Consider the following 20,748-nt stretch of genomic DNA (forward strand, 5'->3'; position numbering starts at 1 on the left):
GACTTGCTTTTCAGCAATCCACAATACCAACTTGACTTATACTAATCCCCGGCTGCCAACCAATATAGTATATGTAATGCTATATGAATGAGTATGAAAGGTGTATTTCATACCACATTCACTGGGAAAAAGTAGCTCTAAAGTACTTTGAATAGCTGGTATTGCCTGAAATGCAATGTATAAATTCCAGATAACCTGCCTATCTCCAGTGAGACACTTCAGAGAGAAGGCGGGACTCACCCTGGACATGACGCCAGTCTGTCTTAGGGCAACACGAACAACCAAGCACACACACCCTCACACCTAAGGATAATTTATACAGACCAATTAATCTAACAGTCATGTTTATGGACTGTGGGAGGAAGCGGGAGTACCCAGAGAAAACCCACTCATGCACAGGGAGAACATGCAAACTCCATGCAGAAAAGACCCCGAGCCAGGAATCGAACCCAGGACCTTCTTGCTGCAAGGCAGCAGTGCTACCAACTGTGCCACCTTAAAACCACCTCACCTAAAAGTGAAGTTCAAAAAATCCCAACTAGAAATGCCCTCCATGCTAACTGCTATATTGTAACATAACTTTCTAAAAACTAAAAGGTGGAAATCTTTAGCTGATCATTGAGTTTCTAGAGTACTAGTCTCTCTAGTGTTTAGATGAAAATGCATGAGGAACCGTAGGATGTGAGCAGAGAAAAGGCACAGAGTCAGTCACATAGTTTCTACTTTAATAGGAATGCACCTTGGCACCCCTTTTATTTACTTCACTTTAGGCTATTATTTTACAAACTAGATATAAAAGGACATAAATAAATGACATAAGTTACATGTACCTATAGCTCCTTAAGCAAAAAACAAAAACAAAACAAAGAAATGATAATGTCCAAAAAAAGAAAAAAAAATTCAAAAAGGATCAAGAGGATGTTAGATCTACATGTCTAGATCATTATGGCATCGGAAGGCATACAATGACAAACATTAACCCTTGCGTTATGTTCATTTTTTTTTCTTTTTCTTTTTTTAACTTATCTGACATTTAAGTAAAGGAAAAAAGTATTTTACAGTACATTCTGGTTTCCTTCTCCTTCCAAGCATATCTTGCATATATCCAAGCAGGTCCATTTTCAAGAAATAACTCCCCAAGCCCCCGAAAAAGGAAAACAATTAGAAAGGATTGTAGAGCTCTATTAAGGATGGAGGTGTTCTATTACTGTATATGAATTGTCTCTCAAGGGTTCAGAAACATTCACGAGTATAGTTTGTAGAGAAAAGGAGAAAAAAAAATGAAAATAGCCCATTGTGGTTAACCTGTAGCTTTATGATGTATTCCGGAAAATTAAACAACAAATTCTCTTTAGACATAAACCCCCTCCCCCCTCCCCTTCTGATCCTTTCTTCTGTCCAGGTGCGTAATTTTTGACCGCACCCATTCTCACGTCCAGAAAGTGTTTCCTCCATGATTCATAACGAGCACGGAGAGTCCAAACTCCAATATGCTTCTGTATGCACTGGAGACGTTTAGTGTCTCGGTTGTGTCTCTACGCGTCCAACTCCGTCCAAATGGGTTTCACTCCAGAAAAGCTGTTCATTAAATGCTGTTGCTGAGGAAAGCATACATGATGTGAGCAACACACCTTAAGTTCCCTTTTTTTTTTCTTTTTTTTTTACAGATGACACAAAAAGAAAAAAAATATAGTCCAGGCTTTTTAATTTTTTTAATATCAAAAACTATACAACTCTGTTATCTCCTCCCTTCTCAACAGTGGCATGAAAACAAACACAATTACAAATGTCCATCAGAGAACACACACGCACACACACACACATCTCATTCCCGCAGTCAAATTAAATCCTATTTACTCTACATGCAAAGAGATCAAATAACAAAAAAAAAATCACAATTGAAGTGAATTAAAAAAGTATTTTATCCACCAAAGCAGGTTTTCTCTGTTATATTACATTCTTCTTGTTGTTGTTTTCTTTTTAAGCTGTTAAATTCATTTATAGCAACTCCAACACATCGCTGGATGGCCACAACCACAAGGGTGACAACACTGTCAAGCCGAGATGCTGCTACGGTGAATATTCCAGGCGTGTGTGAATTGATTTGTCTTCTCATTGGTGGAGGAGACGCCCCGAAAGGAGAGGCTGAGAAGGAAGCAGGATGACGAGGAAGAAGGAGGAAGAGCGGCAAAATAAATCCACTCCTGGCAAACGAGGCCAAGATTCCCGTTATTGATGGACGGCAGCATCTGGGGAGAGAGAGAGAGGAAGGTTCTGAGAAGCTCCATCAGTCACGGCGGTTTTCAATGTATAAACTGTTTCTACTCTGCATCTAATTCCAATCAACTATGCTATTCTGCAGCTTGACGGCACATTAGACTCCCTGGCCAGAAAGTCCAGTGTCAGAAAGTGCCAGGCAGAGATAATGCAAAGTGTACGTGTGTGATATTCAATATGCGTCCTTGATTTATTGGCACAAATCAAAAGCACACAAATAGGCAGCTTTACAGCATCTGTGTTTGATAACTTTGAGCCGGTGCTGTTGGAGCAGGATATATTGGCAAGCTGTAATAACTCTTTTGTTCAGTCGTTAACAGTTTCTCATGAAGAAATTTGAAGAAATATGCATAGAGAAAAGTGAAGAAAAAAATTAGCTAATAGCTGCTTAAGACACAAGCTTTTGTGATGATTCTTGAAACAAGAATCAAATTGGAAAAATTTATATCTGTGTGACGCAATGCCAGAAAATTAACAAAATCCAAATCGTCAGCTGTTTTCTCAGCCAAATGAGGATCATGTTGCTGCACTAAGGTGCTGTTGGTTTGCTAAGCTGCTGCTCTGCAGATCAGTCCAAGTTTACTAAAAGTTACTGGTAAGCTTTTAGATTTTATCTGTCAGGATTTTATCCGTCAACAACATGGAGCTGTTAGAGCGAGTGCCCAGGCCTCTATGCCTTTGCTCTCTCTGCTCCCTTCCTGTCAGATTACGTTCAATTAAAGGCCACTGGTGATTAAAAAAAACTGTGTAACAACATTGAAGACGGTGCATTCCAGGGCTTTTCTCTGTCTCGTCGTTGTTTGAGAATTTTCCTGGTGAACTCACAATCTGCTGATCAGGTGAAATGATGTGACGGACAGCTAACGTACGAACTTGTGTGGTCCAGAAAATATAGAGATACTAAACCGCAGACCATATTCATAATATTTAAAGTTTATATTGTTTTAAAATAAGCCAAAACAAACAGTTGCTTATCCAACTGATGCAACTTCATCATTGGTATTTTCAAAGTAACAGCAAAAACCAATCTTTTCACTACATTTATAAATGGTATGATAAATGGCCGTCTCCAGTTAGACCCAATAACATTCAAAATCCCGGGTGTCAAACATGCTGTTCCTTAAGATTTTATTTTAATGGGTTGATTTTTTTCTTCTTCTGTTCTTAATGTGTTCTGTCAGTTCTTTTAACAAAAACTGAATAGGAGTCCCTCATTTTGTCAAAAAGTTTATCTGGTAAAAGTCACCAGATGTTTGTGATTCTACTAATAATAAAATGGCAGTCTAAATAGCTAATAAATAAACAAAGCCTTCACGTTGTACTTCATTTTGCATTTTAAAAAAGTAGAATAAAATCTCACTCTAATAGGGCAAAAATGCACATCTGCATCAAGTAAATCTCAAATGCTCACCACAGAGAATTGGAGAAAAGAGTGTCATTTTGGGGGTAACAGTGGTGTTTTCATTAAAAAAAAATCTCATATTGAGTCTTTTATACACATCCAATAAAATTGGAGCTCCAACTTGAGAAAGTGCTTATGGGGCTCAGTAGAGAATCAACTGGCTGTGTAAGCTAAATCTGTATTTCACCATCCTAATTAACTGAACTCATTTAAAAACTGCACATTTCTCAAGAGAGTGCAGGCAAGAGGAGAAACTGTGACATCACTGATATTCACCAAAATACACTGAGACCGAAGCTGCACCTCATGGTAGGCTCTTTAAATTTTCCAAACCCTTTTCCAAAGCTCTGTTTGGCTGACTGGGTGTCAGCTGCTGATTAATTCTTCTCATTAAGATGCCAGAGGCAACAGGCCTGCAGACTGATCACAGAACAGTGCCTATTGATCTGCTCCGGTTGCCTGAGGTGGTGCAACCTGCGTGTTAATTAACACGGCTTCTGGAGCACAGGGGCCAGGTCTGGGGGAGATCTGGTGATTCTCACTTTGTAGCAACACATGCATGACATTAGAAACTCAACACCACAACAAAGGAAAGCCTAATTTAGTTTCTTTACGTGTTTGTTGGTTTGGGCAGCAGAATGGAAAAGTACTCACCTTAATAACAGCTTCAGTAATCCTCCAATATTTTCTTTTTTTTTTTTTTTCCTTTTCTTTCTTTTTTTTTTTTTCTCTTGTAGCTGATGATTGCGTTTCCATTTATATCCACATTGTCCTTTTGAGAGAAAGTAAAATCCATCATCTTGCCTCCGGTTTATGCAACCAATACAGGCGTTCCAAACAAGCGTCCATTCAGAGTGGTTACGAATAGTCTGTAGCTCCTGCAGAAACGGTGAGGTGAGGGCTTTGATTCCGAAGGGAGACAAATGGAAGAATCCAAAGTGTGTGTTTATCGAAGGTGTAGGAGGGATTGTTTTTGGGAAGACAGGGGTGTGGGAAGCCTCCTTCGGAAGATCAAAGACATTCTCAGTAATGCCCAGCGGGCAGCAAAATCTGGCATTCTGGGAAAAAAACAAGGTCAGAAGAGAGGCAAGACCACAGAAAAAAAATAAAATAAAACTCCTTGAAATAAGCGTTCACTGCACCAGCATTTCCCCCAAAGACTGCAGCCCTCAACCTCTGAGATATTCACAGGTAGCATCCTCCACTTTCCAAGAGATATCAAACAGATCCAGCTGACGGAGAGAAAGAGAACAATGGTGGCTGGGGCAGCCTTTGAGTCCCGCAGAAACAAGTCATGTACTATAAACACAGTCACAGGAAATTCAAAAAGTCTGTTCCTTGGAGTATTCCAGAGGGAAAGTTCCAAGAGATATAGATGTTTGCCCAAGAGGAGGAAGAAATGTCACATCCCAATACCTCCCTCCTTCCTTCCAGACCTATAAAGGCACTCCAGATTGGCCTCTTGGAAGCACTTTTTCAGCCGCCCGCCCCGCGAATCCAAAAAATGCTGCAGACAGAAGTGTTCCATTCTCCAAAACAACAAAAAGGGGAAGGTAAAGGTCAGATTTTTTAAAAAGTGCCAGTTTAGACACCCTTTTTTTTTTCTTCATCAAGGTCTTGTTTTCTTTTAGATCCAATTTAAAGTGCATTGATGAGGTAAACTATTTCTTCATAGTTTATTTGTCTCTTTTTTATATTTAACTTTTTTTTTATTATGTTTTCTTTCTTTTTTAAGAAAAAAATGTCTTTTTGATTCCTTTGCTTCCTCCTCTCAGACAGGAACCATTCTGCCTTGGATCTGTTGCATTTGGGACAGCATACTCTGGACGCTGGTCAGGATCTTGTTCTGATGCGCAGCAGAGGAGATGCCTATGCGTGCCATGTCCCTGAAAAAAATATAAGGAAAAAAAGTTTAGAAAAAGAAAATCTAGATGATGAATTTTGCGTCATGGGAATTGGCTAAACAGTTTCCCTGTGGTTTAAATATTTTTTCTTACAAACAAGCAAAACGTGTTCTGGGATCTTAATAGTAGAAAGAAAAAGAATAAGATTAAAGACAAGAATCCGTTCAAATAGATGAATATAAAGCTATATGTTGGAACTATCGATGCTTCATTTATTGAAAAACACAAATATAATTTAAATACATAGCAGAAATAAATGTTTTAAATAGTCACCAATTAGCAGGCTATGTATGGAGAAAATAAAGATGCAGAATTTAACATCTCCAGCTTGTGATATTTTTGTCTTGTCTTCATGTATTAAAAACACACAGGTATAGACATGAAGTGCATTATGGGGAACATCAAGTTCTTTCATGTCTAAGAGGTGTGGATTATTTTTTTCATCAACAAGTGTGATCATTGCTAAGGGATAGGTTGAAGGATTTTGCCAGCTATTTAAAGTCACAGAAACTTAAAAAGAAACAGTAAATTATTATTGTGAATCAATTTAACTTCCAGTTTTTTCTTCCAGTTTTTTCTTCCGTTTTTTCTCTGTTGCCACCCGTTTGTACTCACTCCTGTGTCATGTGGACCACGGCTTCCGGAGTGGTGTAGCCGGCTGCAGTGAAGTTATCACTGTATCTCTCCATGCCAATGGCCTGCAGCCAGTCCTCCACTGTGCCCACTGCGGAGGATGCCTCAGGGCTCCCTGGCTCCAGCAGGGTGGTGTTGGGCCTGAAGTGGGTGGAAGACAGAAAAAAAAAAACTATTTATTTTTGTCCTTTTTTATTTTAGTAAATGCCACCATCTTCCACTCGAGCTCTGTTCTGATTATCTGTGTTGAATCTTCTGCCTAAGTCATAAATCCAAACTATAACTTCTAAAGGAGTTTGCAAACTGACTTGAAACTTTGACTTGAAATATAAAGGTACACATATTCCAGAGATGAAAACCAGTGACAAACAAAAACATCACAAACACAAGTCTCACATTTACCAGAAAATCTTTGAATGAACCCTCAGAGTAAAATATTCAATTGACTGACGAGACAGTCCGCAGGCATAATGGTCTTTCCAGAAAATGAACTTAGTTTGAACTTAACTTTGTTTGCAGCAACTTCATACTCCAAAACATTCTCCAAATCAATGTCAAAGCCTTATTGCCAGTTATGCCAAACACTTGAACGCGATCTTTGTGGCCAGTTATAAGGTTTAATTAGAGTCTCAGGCAGATCCAGGTTGGTTTGAGTAGCTTTTATTCCCATAATAAAGAAAACAATAACTTGAAAACTGACATTTTTATTTACTCAGGTTTTTTTTTGTCTGACACTAAGATTGTGTTGCTGATCTGAAACATTTTAGTGTGCAAGAAACTAAAGAGAGAAGAAGTGTGTAAGGGGGAAATACTCCACAGCTCTGTACAACATCAGTGCTACGTGAAAAAATATCTCTCATTCTGCCATATGATGAATATTACATCCTGTATGATGATGGAGAACTACCCACAGGCTGTGAAACTCACCACGCTACATTTCTCTTTAGCTGTTCTGCTTTGAGGGAAAGCACACATCTGTCAGGGTCGCCTCTGGTTTGCGTCCCTGCCTTGTGGGTGCTACCAGAACGCAGGCCAAGTTCAACACAGTTCCTCCCTGATGTGACCGACACTGTTAGTTAATCCTTATTTTGCACAAAACACATAACCCCTTCATGAAGGTGCATTTTACAGCACAGCTGAGTCCCCGGCCACCTTCCCATATTCATCATCGAATCGCCCACCGCTTCTATTTTTTTGGCTGCTTCTTTCCTTTCTGTTGAAACAGTCCTCTCAACCAAGAAAAATCTACACGGAGGCAATGACTTATTCACTGTCGTCCCGCTCTGGTAACTTTCTCACCGTTCCATATTCTCTAAGCCCTTTTATGATCTTCTCTTCCATAAAAAAACGCATGCTGAGGTGAAGTAAGGTAACGCTGGACCCCTTAAGTCACCTCCACTCATTAGGTGGGAACAGAATGAGTGCGGAGATCCCTTTAAACCCCCACACGCTTCTTGGTCCGCAACTGCAAAAGGCCTCATTTATGGGATCCAACCCGGCTAATTATTCCACGAGGACTCCCTCCTAGCTCTCCCCTCGTCCCATTAGGTGACTGTGAGTCTGCGCAACCAGCTCGCGTGCGCTCACACACTCGTTAAAGTCAAACAGACTCCCGCTGCTCCGCGCCGAGTCTGTAAACACACCCAGGTCATTCTTAACGCTTTTAGCCAACGGAGAGTAATGGTGGCGGAGCTGCTGGGTCGTGTTTGTTTCTAACTCGCTGTTACATCGTAATTCTCCCCCCTTGTTAGAGCGGCTGCATTCCTGAATGTACAGCGCCATTAACGCAAGTAAGCAGAGAAATCCATTAGGGAGGGTATCTGTGCAGAAAACAGCCGCAAAATGCTGCGGGATAATGTTTAATGGTGATGTGAATAAAAAGCGTGGATGTGAGCGTGTGTCCGCGTGTGTGGCCAGATACTAACTACATAATATATTGTGAGTGCATTATGTGAGTTTAGTGGTTAGTATATAATTAATTACATATTTTAAACTCAAACAACTGTTTCCCCATTGTGTGGTTGATGTGCTGTCCAGAAAATAAAGGCTTTTCATCAGTCTTCTTTGTGACAAGGCTCAAGCTCAGTCAGACTGGGTGGTGTGCGCAGTGTGTTTTATTTGTTGGACAGAAATCTCAAATTTGGCCCAGTTCAACCACAGCACTTTGTTCCTATTGTGTCCCTTGCATGGATTGGTGCAAATTAAAAATGGGACTCCCATCGTTTCAATACCCTGCAGCTTTAAATCGGGTTCTCTTTTGATCATTTGTTTGTAATGCTAGAACGTAAGTGTGCACAGCCTTAGCATCTGTTTTAGCATCAACATTACCAAAGAGCTAGTCTTATAAAAACCGTCATCCCAGCATCACATTTTCTGCGGTCTTTCTCCATCACCTGACTGCGGTCTCTCCCCCAGTCCTCTTCAGGGTGTTGGGGTTGCGGATCAGCTTATCCAGCATGTTGACGATCTGTCCGAACTTTGGCCGGTCAGCTCTCTCTCGTTGCCAGCAGTCCAGCATGAGCTGGTGGAGAGCCACAGGGCAGTCCATGGGTGGAGGCAGCCGATAGCCCTCATCAATAGCCTTGATTACCTAGCAAAACAGTAAATGGTTGCTGATGTTAATTCTCAAGATTCTGGTAGGTTTTTTTTATTTTTTTTTTACATTTTTTATTTTATTTTAAGGAAATGCAATTACTTGTAATCTATGTTACCTTGAAAAAACCTTTGGTTTAAGAGAAATTCTACTCTGTGTTATTGCAAATGGAATATAAATGTCACAGAAACCAGGTCATGTTGCATGTTGTACATTCTTATCTAAATTAATGTTTAAGGTGAAATGATAAAACTAATACAGACTGTCTGTTATTTACGAGCTGTTACACATAATCATGTATCGTCAGACTTACGTCTTGATTACTCATGTCCCAGTATGGTCGCTCGCCATATGACATCACCTCCCACATGACGATGCCGTAACTCCACACATCACTGGCTGAGGTGAACTTCCTGTAAGCGATGGCCTCTGGGGCCGTCCAGCGAATGGGGATTTTGCCTCCCTGTAATTGGAAGCCGGGCTGATTAATTAAACCTGACAAATAAGGTGTCTGGAGCATACACAGTTGGGCACACAGATGCAAAAGACACACGCTCACACACTCACCCTGGTGGTGTATGCAGCCTCCGGGTCGTCTTCCAACACTCGTGACATGCCAAAGTCAGACACCTTGCACACCAGGTTGCTGTTCACCAGGATGTTGCGAGCGGCTAAGTCGCGGTGAACGTAGCTCATGTCTGACAGGTACTTCATGCCTGACGCAATGCCGCGCAGGATGCCAACCAGCTGGATGACTGTGAAGCGACCGTCATTCTTCTGCAAAAAAAAAGGAAATTTCCACTGTTGTAGGTATCAGGACTTTGAACCACTAGAAAAAGAAAACAAAAACCACCTGAGGAGATGGATTGTTTGTGTGTTTTTGAAATGTGAAAAGCTGAGAATTGTATAAACCTGGTTTGCATCTTTGTAACAACAGCAACATTTTTTGCTCGCATATATGATTATTTCATACATATACAGAACAACCTGCTGTGTAGGTCTACTGGGTAGGTTCTTGTGATGGTACAACACAAGACCATCTACCGTATCGGACATGACGATGACATAATGAAAACAATCAGGAGTTTGGTCCATTGTCCAAAGTGTACAGTATAAAAGGTGTGAAATCTTCCAGGATTTGGTTTCAAATCAAATTTTAAGCCACATTCTCCAAACTATTTTTGACTGACATGCTTTAGAAACTGGAAACATTCCCGGTTCCTACATTTTTCTTGTGTTTTTTTTGTTTTGTTTTTTGCATGAATGAGAAAACTGTGATACCCTTCTCTAAGTAAACAGCAACAGCATCGCCGTTTCACTGTACGCTCCATACAACTGAAGAAAATTCTAGTTAGTTTCTATTGCATCTCAAGTTTTGATGAGAAGTTGAAGGATTTTGGTAACCCTAACTTTGCAAAGTCTTGCTAACCCCTGACTTTGCCATATTAGTACACTTGTGTTTCTGAATGAATTATTCCATAAAGAAATAAAAAGTACCAAAAAATGGCAACCATAAACGACAATGTGACTTTAATACTCAATATGTTGCAGAAAAAGGAGTTACTTTTAGATTATATTATGTATTTTTGTTTAAAATGTCTAATGCATTAAGGTATTTGCAGCAGTCACTAGTCTTTGCAATTCCTCTTTTAAATGTCAGCCTACTTTCCCAGCATGTTCTGTGTATTGCCTAGGATCAGTGAGCACCTCGCGTGTAGTGAACCTGAAAAACAGAGGTGAAACCTCCTTGTCAGGAAAAGCATGAGTTGATCAAAGCGGATAAGGATTAGGGTCGGTGTTTGTGAACCAACACTTGTTATTTCAGCGGCTGACATTACAGAGATAAGATGGCATCGCTACAGTCGTGTCACACACCGACACCCGTGCACAAGTGTGCGCGGACAGAAACGCATGACTGACCCTCAGGAATGCATCCAGCGATCCGTTCTCCATGTACTCTGTGATAATCATCACCGGCTTACCTGGAGAAAGAAAGAAAGAGAGAGAGAAAGGAGAAGCAGCGGCAGATGATTATGGAGGCAAACGATGCACATCACAGCTCCACATAGCAGCCGGGATGTTGAGGAAGTGTATGCATGTGAGTGTGTGATGTTTGACAATCAGGCCGTCCATCTTGGTCCCATGGTGACTTAATTAGCTCTCCCCGACCATCATGTCTCCCTGCACATTAAAAAATGTCCCCAATAAAACAAAACCCCACCACACACATTAAAACTCTCACCATCTTGTGTTTATGCAAATATGAAGTGACATTGGACACACTGTGCAAAGTCTGACTGCAGTCAAACACCCAGCATCCCCCCAGACTCCATACTTATGTCACTCGCTGCCCCCTTGCCCTGTCTCTTCTCTGTCAAATTTCAACGCATCTGTCACTCTCGGATAGCTCCCATATTTCTTCTGCCTTTTTCACTCAGACGGTTTTCCCCTTTGAACCCTGCCACTCCTCTTTTCACCTTTTCTTTTCTATAGAGGGGCGGGGAGCTGCTTCTTTATCTGAGCCGAGGCAGACGGCAGAACAGGAGGACGTTTCCCGGTGGGTCCCTGCTTAACATTGGTCTCTACAAATGAGGGAGGATGGAAGGGAGGGGGAGTTAAACATGATTGCATGTGTGTGTTTGGAGGGGGTTGTGTCCATCAGCAAAGTGGCAGCAAGCTGCAAATTTCTACTCCACACTCTTTGTATTCAGTTTTTAGATATTCATTTCAACTCGACCCTCACCAGTGCATTCACTATTTTTCTCCAGCCTCCTTTACTCTAAAATGCCTAAATAAAAACAAATGCAACCAGTTGTCTTCATAAAACCAATAATTGGGAAACATTAATTTAATCTCATTAATTTAAGTTCTGCGAGGAGCTGAGGATAATTAATGAACTCTGGTGAACTCTGCTATGATGTTTTATGCTTACCCCTGAACACTGTCCACCACCTCCCAGTTGGAACATTGTGGTGGTGGCAGCATCATGTTATTCATATGTTTTTCTTCAGCAGAGATAGAATTGAGTGTAAGACGTTAAATACGGGCCAAATCCTGATGGATAACCAGCAAGCAGCTGTGAAAGACTGAAGATTCCACTTCCAACAGGGCAATGGCACTAAACATACAAACAGAGCTCCAATTGTATTATTAATAATGAAGATGTGTGCCAAAGGCCAATTTACCTTTGGAAGAGCTTCAGAGATCAATAACTCGGGTAGTAGACTCATTTAAAATGACAACTACTCACAAATGTTCCCAATACGGAGAAATGGTAAAAGGAAAACCAGTTTTTAAAAAAAGAACAAAAGAATCCCCATTTGTATTGATCTAGTGCATCCCACTAAGATGATTGAGGTTTGTCGTTGTAAAGTGAGAAAATGTAAAAAAGTTGAGGAGCTATCAACGCATTAAAAAAGCTTATTTATTTGAAGAAATACCCCTGACTAAATCTTGATGCTTGGACAAGTTTTGTGACCCAACAGAATGAGAAAAGGAGCAGAAAGCCAGCTGAGCAACTGGAAACCAGGGTCTTCAAGGTGAGGCTCTTCGGCCCCAAAGCAGGCTTCCAGCCACACCAAGAGGCCGTCAGTCAGCCCCTTACATGCTGCATGATTGGCACTCTGTTAATTATGGGGGACTCCAGTGATGCCCAAAAAGAGGAAGTGGAACTAAAGTTGGAGGAGAAGTAGGGGCCCTCTTTGTCGGCCATCTTTGTTCTCTTTGTTGCAAGCCCCTGGCCTGGGGCTGCCGGTGATTGACAGCTTTGCAATAAACTCTGAGGAGCGTCTGACCTGCGACCTTAAACTCTCGCCTTCCCAGCCCCGCCCTCTTCCCTCCAGCCCATTTGCATGCTAATTCCTTGTTTACTGAGTACGCCCTGCCGCCTTTGGCATTGAACTCTGGGCGAGGGGCTGCATCAGAGGGCCGATTATCACCTGCCAACAAAACCGTGGAGTTTGGGGAAAACGCAACAGGGGGTGCAACGCTGGGGGAGTTGCTGGCTCTCTCCTGCACCTCATCACAATCTGCTTTTAAGAGCAGATCGGTTGGAAATTAGCATTCTCCAACTTTATGTAAATCAGCCTTGAAACATATCACATCTGATTTCAAGCTCTAATGGAGGCTAGATTTTAATTACACACTGACATGATAGAAACACTAAGCATACACATGCTTCAGGATGGTGGACTGCAGCCAGCAGTCTTCAGTGACAGATCTTTGCACATTTATGGAGTTTAGTGCCTATTTGGAGTTCCTCCATTATTAATAAGCCTTAATTGGCTCAGTTGGACATGCCAGCAAACTGAGGCCAAATTGAGAATTCCTTTTAACTTGATTGTAATGGAGAGTGGAATGCAATTCAAATAATGGATTTTTAATAGATTCCACTGACACTCTCAAGTGTGAAGGACTCATTTGCCCAAACCTTGTATCAAGCTCTCAAAAGTATGGGTGGAGAGAGTGGGAGTTATCGGATGTTCTATTTGCCTTGGTGTTTGTGTCGGCCTTTGTCACTGCCATGCAAATCATCAGTTTCTTCTTCATCTCTCAGCCGGTTCAGTAGTCACACCACTGTCCACTCCTGCTTTCTCTGCTTTCTCTTTTTTCTCAGCTCCTAACTACTTCCCTGCCTATTCCTCTCTGCAACTGTTTGCACCTTTCTTGGCCACCACTCCTCTACAGTTTCTTCTCCTTCCTCCCTCTTATCCCTCTTTACTCTGTCTTTCTCCCTTTGTCTGGGTCTGAGAGGTCATTCTGCGTGGTGAGCGGTGTGATAGGTGATAAGCAATTCTGCCTGTGCCACTGTGCACTTTCAGCTCCAGCAGGACAAAGAGTCTGCTTGTGTTCGTGCATGTCACCATTGCTGTGCGTGTGTGAAGGCGAACGAGTATGACGGGGTAGAGACAGTGTTATCTAGCTAAGATATGGCTGGGCTGTTGTGTCACAAAGCATTCAGACACTTCATCCATCTACGCCAGGCCGGCCATCAGCTATGGTAACCGCCAAAAAGACTTTCCTACATGCTTGCACACGCACTTACCTATAGGTTCACAAATACCATGAAGCGAAGGTGTGAAAGGGGTCGGGGGTTGATGGGGAAGTAGAAAGAGGAGGAGAGTGCCAAGGGCAGAGGGAGAGAAATTTGGCCGGTGTTCTGTGACCATGCAGAAGCAGATAGAGAAGGGATAGGGTATCACTCCCTAACCCCAAACACATTTACAGCTGACACCATGATTAATGAGTCTGGAGCTGTGCTGAAGGGCCTGTTCCTGGCCCATTAGCCCCCCAACACACCCCCATCCTAATGCCCAGCTACCTCTAACACTGCCTCCCCCTCCCCAAGGCAGGACCCAATCCATCTGGACAAAACCTACCTCTACCATACAGCACACATTGTGTCTTCCGAAAGCGTTCACACCTATGTATTTTTTCCCTCACACTTATGCTAAACCACAAACAACAATGTATTTTAATGGGCTTTCATTTGATAAACCAACATAAATCAATACAAAACAGCAACATAAAACACTGCCAAAATGGTGGAAGGGAAATGATGCATACAGTAGTTTGAAGAGATGAATTGTGCCAACAGTTTGTAGAACCACCTTTCCTTGCAATTACGATTGCAAGTCTTTGAGGGTATGCACCGGCTTTGCGGCTAGAGGCCTTTTTTCTTTTGTGCTAAGTAGCTCAATCTTAGAAAGATTGGACAGAAAACATTTGGGGACATTTTCAAGAGTTGTCACAGATTCTTAGTTAAATTTAGGCATGATCTAAACCAAATCGGATCTAAACAATCCCTTTATATCTCTGGCTGCTTGTCGTGCTGAAAGTCTTCTGGAGCTACTAACTGGTTTTCTGCCAGGATTGTCCTGTACTTTGCTTCATCCATTTTAGCATCACTTCTGACTAGCTTCTGTGTCTCTACTAAAGAAATCCATGATTCTGCTAACATCAAGTGTCATGGTGAGGATCCAGTTTTCAAAGTGAGGTGTAGTGTTGGTGTTCTGCCACACGTAGCATTTTGCATGTAGGCCAAAATGTTTAATTTTGGTCTAATCTGATCAGAGCACTTTCTTCCACGTTTGCTGGGTTTTCTACATGGGTTTTAGCAAAATCCTATCAGGGCTTCTTCTGCTTCATCTCAACAATGACTGCCTCTCTAATTAATGTCATTCTTGCCCAGCCTGTTGGATTTGATGGATGACATTGCCGTGCTCAGTTAGCTGTTAAGTTTGAGCTCGTAAAAAACTAAATGTGAAGAATTTAAAGGGCTACTAAGACTTTTGCAAGTCTTAGTAGCCCTTATATACTCAATTATTATACATGTTGTCAAATATCAGCACCGAAAGGTATACCATTGGCTAGTGCCAGAGACTGTTAGTCCCCATGATCACCTTCCCTGAAATATGTAATTTATTATGATTTATTGCTAGATTTTTTACTGGAGACAGCAGAAATGAATGACCTTTCTAATGATATAACAGTAACTGTGTGTGTAAATGTTGAGAGTGTGGGAGCTGAGTTTCATTACAATCCCTCCCACCCATCTGAGTCCTATTTTAATGCTAAAAGAACGAAACAGCCACATACTGAACGTACATTTGGTGACCACACCCTCCAGATGAATGATGTTGGGGTGGTCAAACTGGCCCATGATGCTGGCCTCAGACAGGAAGTCTCTCCTCTGCTTTTCAGTGTAGCCGGCTTTCAGCGTCTTTATGGCCACGCAGATCTCCCTCTTGCCAGGCATTTTCAAGCGACCGCTGCAGACTTCACCAAATTCTCCTGAGAACACACAGGCTGCATTCAAGATGTGGCGCAATGATAAATGAACGTTCTGATTCAGGTACTATAAATCAAATCAAAAAGTGTTTGTGTGTGTGTGTATGTGTGTGTGTCTGCAGGTTTGAAGGGTTCCACGTTTAACATTGATCAGGGTCTTTTTAATCCCCTTTTGGCCTCCCCCTTCTCTTATCCATTGGAGCAGAAAAAGAAGAGGAAATGGATATTGATTCTTTCGCTTTATTATTTTGTCATTGGATGACTTTTCTCTGGCCACAGGAATAGCACAGACAGAATATTTAGCTTGTGTTGATTTTTTTTTCTGCCTTGTGACTTCTCTTAAGGTATAACAAATGTCTTCTAGCATTGTTTTAATATTGCTCTAAAAATAAAGTGAAGTATGAAAGCATTTAAAGAGTCCAAACAAAGCTTTTTTCCTTACCGATACCAATAACTTTCTCGATCTTGATACAGGAAGCGTCAATCTCTTTGGCAAACTCGCGGACGGCTTGATTCGGGTCCTCATAGGTAAAGGGGTCAACATATATCCTGACTCCTGAGAAAAGAAAAGGTGGAAGTGAAAGAAGCAAAAACAGAAAAAGAAAGGGTGAGGTTCATTCATTTAGGCAACTCTGCTCTCCGCCCTCCATCTGTTCTTTATTTCCATCACGCTGCAGGCTACACTGCCTTCCTCTCTGGATCCTCTCCTCCTCCTCACTTCCCTCCATACCTCACTTCACACTGTGACTCTATTGCTTTTCATGTCATAGTGGCGGACTCTGATGAAGATGGAGCTCATTAACTTGAAATTCTTCTGGCACGCAAATAACAACGCTGATGACTTGATAATGAGGTGTTTGAAACATGTTAGCAAGCAAGTACATTAACTTCCAAATAGTTTGTTTTTCTCCCCATTTTATGGGACTCGTTTGTGGTTTAGAGTGCATGCACATGAGCACACCTGACAGCACTAATGGTTTTCAATTACGGAGTGCGTAGGTGGACGGCGAACTGTGAGTTACCTTGGTGTAAGTGCTTCTCTTCGTCAGAGTCCTGCTTGGCCTTGCTGTATTTACTCCTTCTGGGGACAAAAAAGAAAATAGGACAATCATTCATGTTAGGTTTTCAAAATATGCCACAAAATATCTCATATTCAGAGTTACAGTCAAACTAGAAGGCAATGTGTTTCAGTGAGCCTGGAAAAAACTACAATCAAGGTAGAATGCCTAGCAGTATTTCTGAAGTTTGCTACACCACATAAACACTCAAGTCAGCATGAGGTAAATCGAATTTTATTTATTTTATTTTCCAACTAAAAAAATTTTAGGCCAAATTTTGCCCTTGATTTGATTATAGGAAACAAAAAATTATTTGCCTAAATTGCCTTATTATTGCCTAAATACTTTAAACCATAGCATTTTTACCCTAGGTTGATGTTCTGTGAGAATACCATAAACAATACTGATTAATATTCAAAGAAATAGAATGTATTTCAATAAATCAATTCATTAAGCGAAGCACATTATATAAATAAATTATATAAAGACTGATGTTTTGAAGCCTTTGCTTCTGCTATTTATGAGGATTTTCTGGCAAATCAAAGCAATAAATTATAATATTACATCAGACCAATAAAACATTTCAATACAGGATTTTGGGCTTAATGAAAACTATATTTAACATCTGCTTAAAGGTTATTTTCAAAAAGCATTTTTAATCTGGCAGAGCTATTTGCTATGCTCTGGTTAGCCGTCCTATTATCTGTCAAAGTCTGACTCTCTTGCAGTCTAAATGAAGTCCAGATATGGCTTTTAAAGGCTGAGTTATAGTCGTGTTTTTAAGTTCAGAGGTGCCCAACCTGCTGCCGGAACAGCAAGCGAGGCCAGGGGAAGGGACGACCCATTTGGCAGGCAACCCTTGTGCCCTGTTCAATGTGTCAACTATAAACCTAGCTTAAATCTTTTTGCTTCCTATGACAGTACTTTTGAACACCATACTGATAATAAAAATACCAATCTTTCAGTCTTCTGTATTCAGTACCTCACTAAACAGTACTGAGGTTACCTTCTTACATTTACCAATAAGGGAAAGTTGGATTTTCAGCAACTAGCCAGTTGTCCTGTTCGGGTTACCAGACAGAGCATCGTTATTAAAAGATGTACTTTTTATTTATTAATTTTTTACACGATTGATAGTAATATTCAGCTGGAACTGATCTTGAAGAACATTAAAGATGGAACAGCTTGATGGACTTGAAAGAGGGAGGACAAAAAGAAAAACTATGAATTAATCCTTACACAAAAATGCTCTAAAAATCCCTCAGGAAGCCTGACATCTGTGTTCATATTGATGTACAAGTCAGTGGTGGAAATGACCACGTGTGAGCCATTGTCCTTGAGCAATAGTTGTGCAATGATGGTAAACGGCAACGTGATTGCAGTCCTTTGCTACAATCATAGACTGGCCGCAGCAGCACAATGACAGCGGCCATCGCATGCATATAAAAAAGGGCTGAGACAACCACCTGCTTGGCTGGAGAGAGAGAGGCAATCGCATGGAAAAAAGAGGACACACACACACACGCATGCACAACCAACTGCCCCTTTCACTCATCATCATTCTCAACACCAACACACTCATGCAAGTAGTGATCTAGTGTACATATTGGGGGACACACAGGCAGGAATCAACACACAACATTCATATTTCCTCTCTGTAGTCACACATGCAAAACTTTTTTTTTTATTCCTGCATAAGAATACACACATTTACACCTTCAATACACAAACACACATGATGGGAGTGTGGTTAACACCCTGAGGTGAGACAGTCCATCTGCATGTAATCCCATCTGTGTGATGGCGCTTTGTCCTGCTGCCTGGTTAACACTCTGAGATTGGGTCACTGCAAATCCACCTGATGCCTCTCCATCTAACTCTCTCTCTATTCGACCTTCTACTTTCCATTGCCCCCTTATCTCATTGTCCCTCCTGTCACTCTTTCTTTTTCTTTTTCTTTCTTACTTCTATATGTCTCTCTCTCATTCTTTTTTTTTTTTTTTTTTTTCCTGGCAGACAGAAAACCGCAGCAGGGGAAAATAACCAGCAGCCGTGATTACCACAGCTAGAAAGGAGATAGAGGGAGAGGGGGGGAACAACAAGGAAGGAGAGAAGTGGGGGATGGACGCAGGAGACAGGGAGTGAGGGGTCGCTGATTGCATCTCTTCAGCTGTCGGAGCTGTCAATCACGTCTCCGGTGTGGCAAGTCATCACTCATCTGACGTGAGCCAGTTGTACAAGCTGCCTGGCGGTGTGGATGTGTGCATATTTGTGAATGACTCTCCTGACAGCTGCTTTTTCCGACGCCTGAGGAAGACGTCCCTCAGCTGCAGGGAATGAGGAAGAGACAGAAAGCAGCAGGGATAGTGGAGGGGAAGAAGGGATGACGCTCACCTTCGGCTGATGACGAAAGCGCTGATGAGGATAATCAGAAGGACCACGCTGCCCACCACAGACACCAGCAACACGGTGGAGTTTGCCCCGTCGCCTATAATGGGAGCTGGGACTGTGGCAAAAAGGATTTGAAGGGAGTGGAAGAAGGGAAAGAAAAGAGAAGTAGAAGTGAGGAATGTTAGAGGGAGACAAAGAGAAAAGTCAACATCATTATGCTTGACCGAGCTGCCATGCATCAAAGAGCTGCTCTGCATTGTGTGTTTGTCAAAGTAACTGATCTCCTCCTACAACCTCCCCTGTCGCTCCCTTATCCAGCACAGTGTTTGCTCCCCCTGCCTCCATTTTACAGTCCTCCCCACAAAATTGGCCGCTCCACATGCTTCATTGGGAGACAATGATGACCCATTAGGATGTGTGCTTGACCGTGTCATTATCATGTGCCACTGTGCCTCTGCATCACAAAGAGGACACCTGGGTCTTTAGTGCACCTCTGTCACTTTAATTTAATGTACATGCAATGAATTTTACAAGGTGACGGTGAATGTTAGGAAATAATAGACAGTTATTTGGTTGGATTGAATACGCAGAGTTACTGAATTAAAAGGCTCACTTTGGTAAAACAGCAGCAAAGTCAAACTGATTTTATAGTTGTACAGAGAAGTGCAAGCAAATGTAACCACTTGAAGTGGTGATTTAAAGCATAATAAAATCAACAGTTACATCAATAAAAAATGCCCTGCCTAAACATCAGATTGGCTGTTTAAGTGATGTGAAAGTGACAATATGGCAACACGTGGGAATGAAATTTGGGTAAGAACTGACAAAGAGGCAAGTCCTCCAGGAGCCCAACAGACTTCTCTGTTTACAAATGTATTGCAGAATCTAACCTATGTTCAGCTTAGCCCAGGAGAAAATCTACAACAAAATGATGACAATGTTTTCAACACCCATGAATTTTCTCTAATGGTTTCATAGCACCTACACTGAGAAAACATTGTATAAATAGATGCAAAATGCTAAAGAGCTTAAGCTATATTCAGAGCATCAACATCTAACGCTCTCCATTAAGTGACAGACTGGAATCTCAAAGATTTTAAATAACTTTCTGTGACTAACCAGTTATGTGGCTGTACTGTGGGACACTGTAATGGGTGATACAGCAGCCACGTCGGTGCAATCTGAGAAACTGATGCCAAGTTCTGAACTGTAGCTGGAGATAAGGTTGCTAGGTTCTTCTATCTTAAAACCTCCAGTCTGAACCGTGGCTGGCTCAGATGCTGAGACATAAGTTGCCAGTCAGGTTCTGGGGAGCAGCATAATTTATGCTTTATAGACAACAGGTTGTGATTAATCACTCTGAAATGATGAGGAGAAAACCTCATAAAAGATGCTATCAATGTGAGATTGTTCATAAAATGATGTGGCAACTGGCATGGTGTCCTGCCTGTTCTGCTCTGTGACAGTGATGTCATCAAGACAAGTTGAAGAGAGGCTGCGCTGTTATGAGACTCACCGGAGTTAGTCATGAACTCAAAGGGTCCGCTAAATTCACCGTAGCCAGCGGCAGTCCGAGCACGCACATGAAACACATAAGAGGTGAGGGGGGTGAGGCCCTTGATGTCCGTGCTTCTGGATGATGTTTTTATGATGCGATAGCTTCTTTCATTCTGGTCCTGAGGATGACAAAGAGGCAGTCAG

General features: G+C 41.7%; 1 protein-coding gene across 4 annotated transcripts in view; it reads right to left on the minus strand.

The window, feature by feature from the left end:
- Nucleotides 1–711: 711 nt before the first annotated feature.
- epha4l (eph receptor A4, like) overlaps nt 712–20,748 on the minus strand; it is a 63,635-nt gene continuing 43,598 nt past the window's right edge. The window contains exons 7-18 of one of the 4 annotated variants that reach the window (XM_044118668.1): nt 20,564–20,723; nt 19,051–19,162; nt 16,621–16,676; nt 16,041–16,154; nt 15,416–15,616; nt 10,730–10,791; nt 9,377–9,586; nt 9,123–9,272; nt 8,610–8,806; nt 6,199–6,357; nt 4,334–5,565; nt 712–2,249 (exon numbers count right to left, since the gene is read on the minus strand). In XM_044118668.1, coding sequence (XP_043974603.1) covers nt 5,451–5,565; nt 6,199–6,357; nt 8,610–8,806; nt 9,123–9,272; nt 9,377–9,586; nt 10,730–10,791; nt 15,416–15,616; nt 16,041–16,154; nt 16,621–16,676; nt 19,051–19,162; nt 20,564–20,723 — 1,536 coding nt within the window. In that variant the 3' untranslated portion in view covers nt 712–2,249; nt 4,334–5,450. Of the gene's footprint in view, nt 2,250–4,333; nt 5,566–6,198; nt 6,358–8,609; nt 8,807–9,122; nt 9,273–9,376; nt 9,587–10,729; nt 10,792–15,415; nt 15,617–16,040; nt 16,155–16,620; nt 16,680–19,050; nt 19,163–20,563; nt 20,724–20,748 lie in introns of all 4 variants that reach the window. The other 3 variants (XM_044118669.1, XM_044118671.1, XM_044118670.1) reach the window with 3 other exon arrangements.

The sequence above is a fragment of the Gambusia affinis genome, linkage group LG06, assembly GCF_019740435.1.
Source record: "Gambusia affinis linkage group LG06, SWU_Gaff_1.0, whole genome shotgun sequence".
Taxonomy (NCBI): Eukaryota; Metazoa; Chordata; class Actinopteri; order Cyprinodontiformes; family Poeciliidae; genus Gambusia; species Gambusia affinis.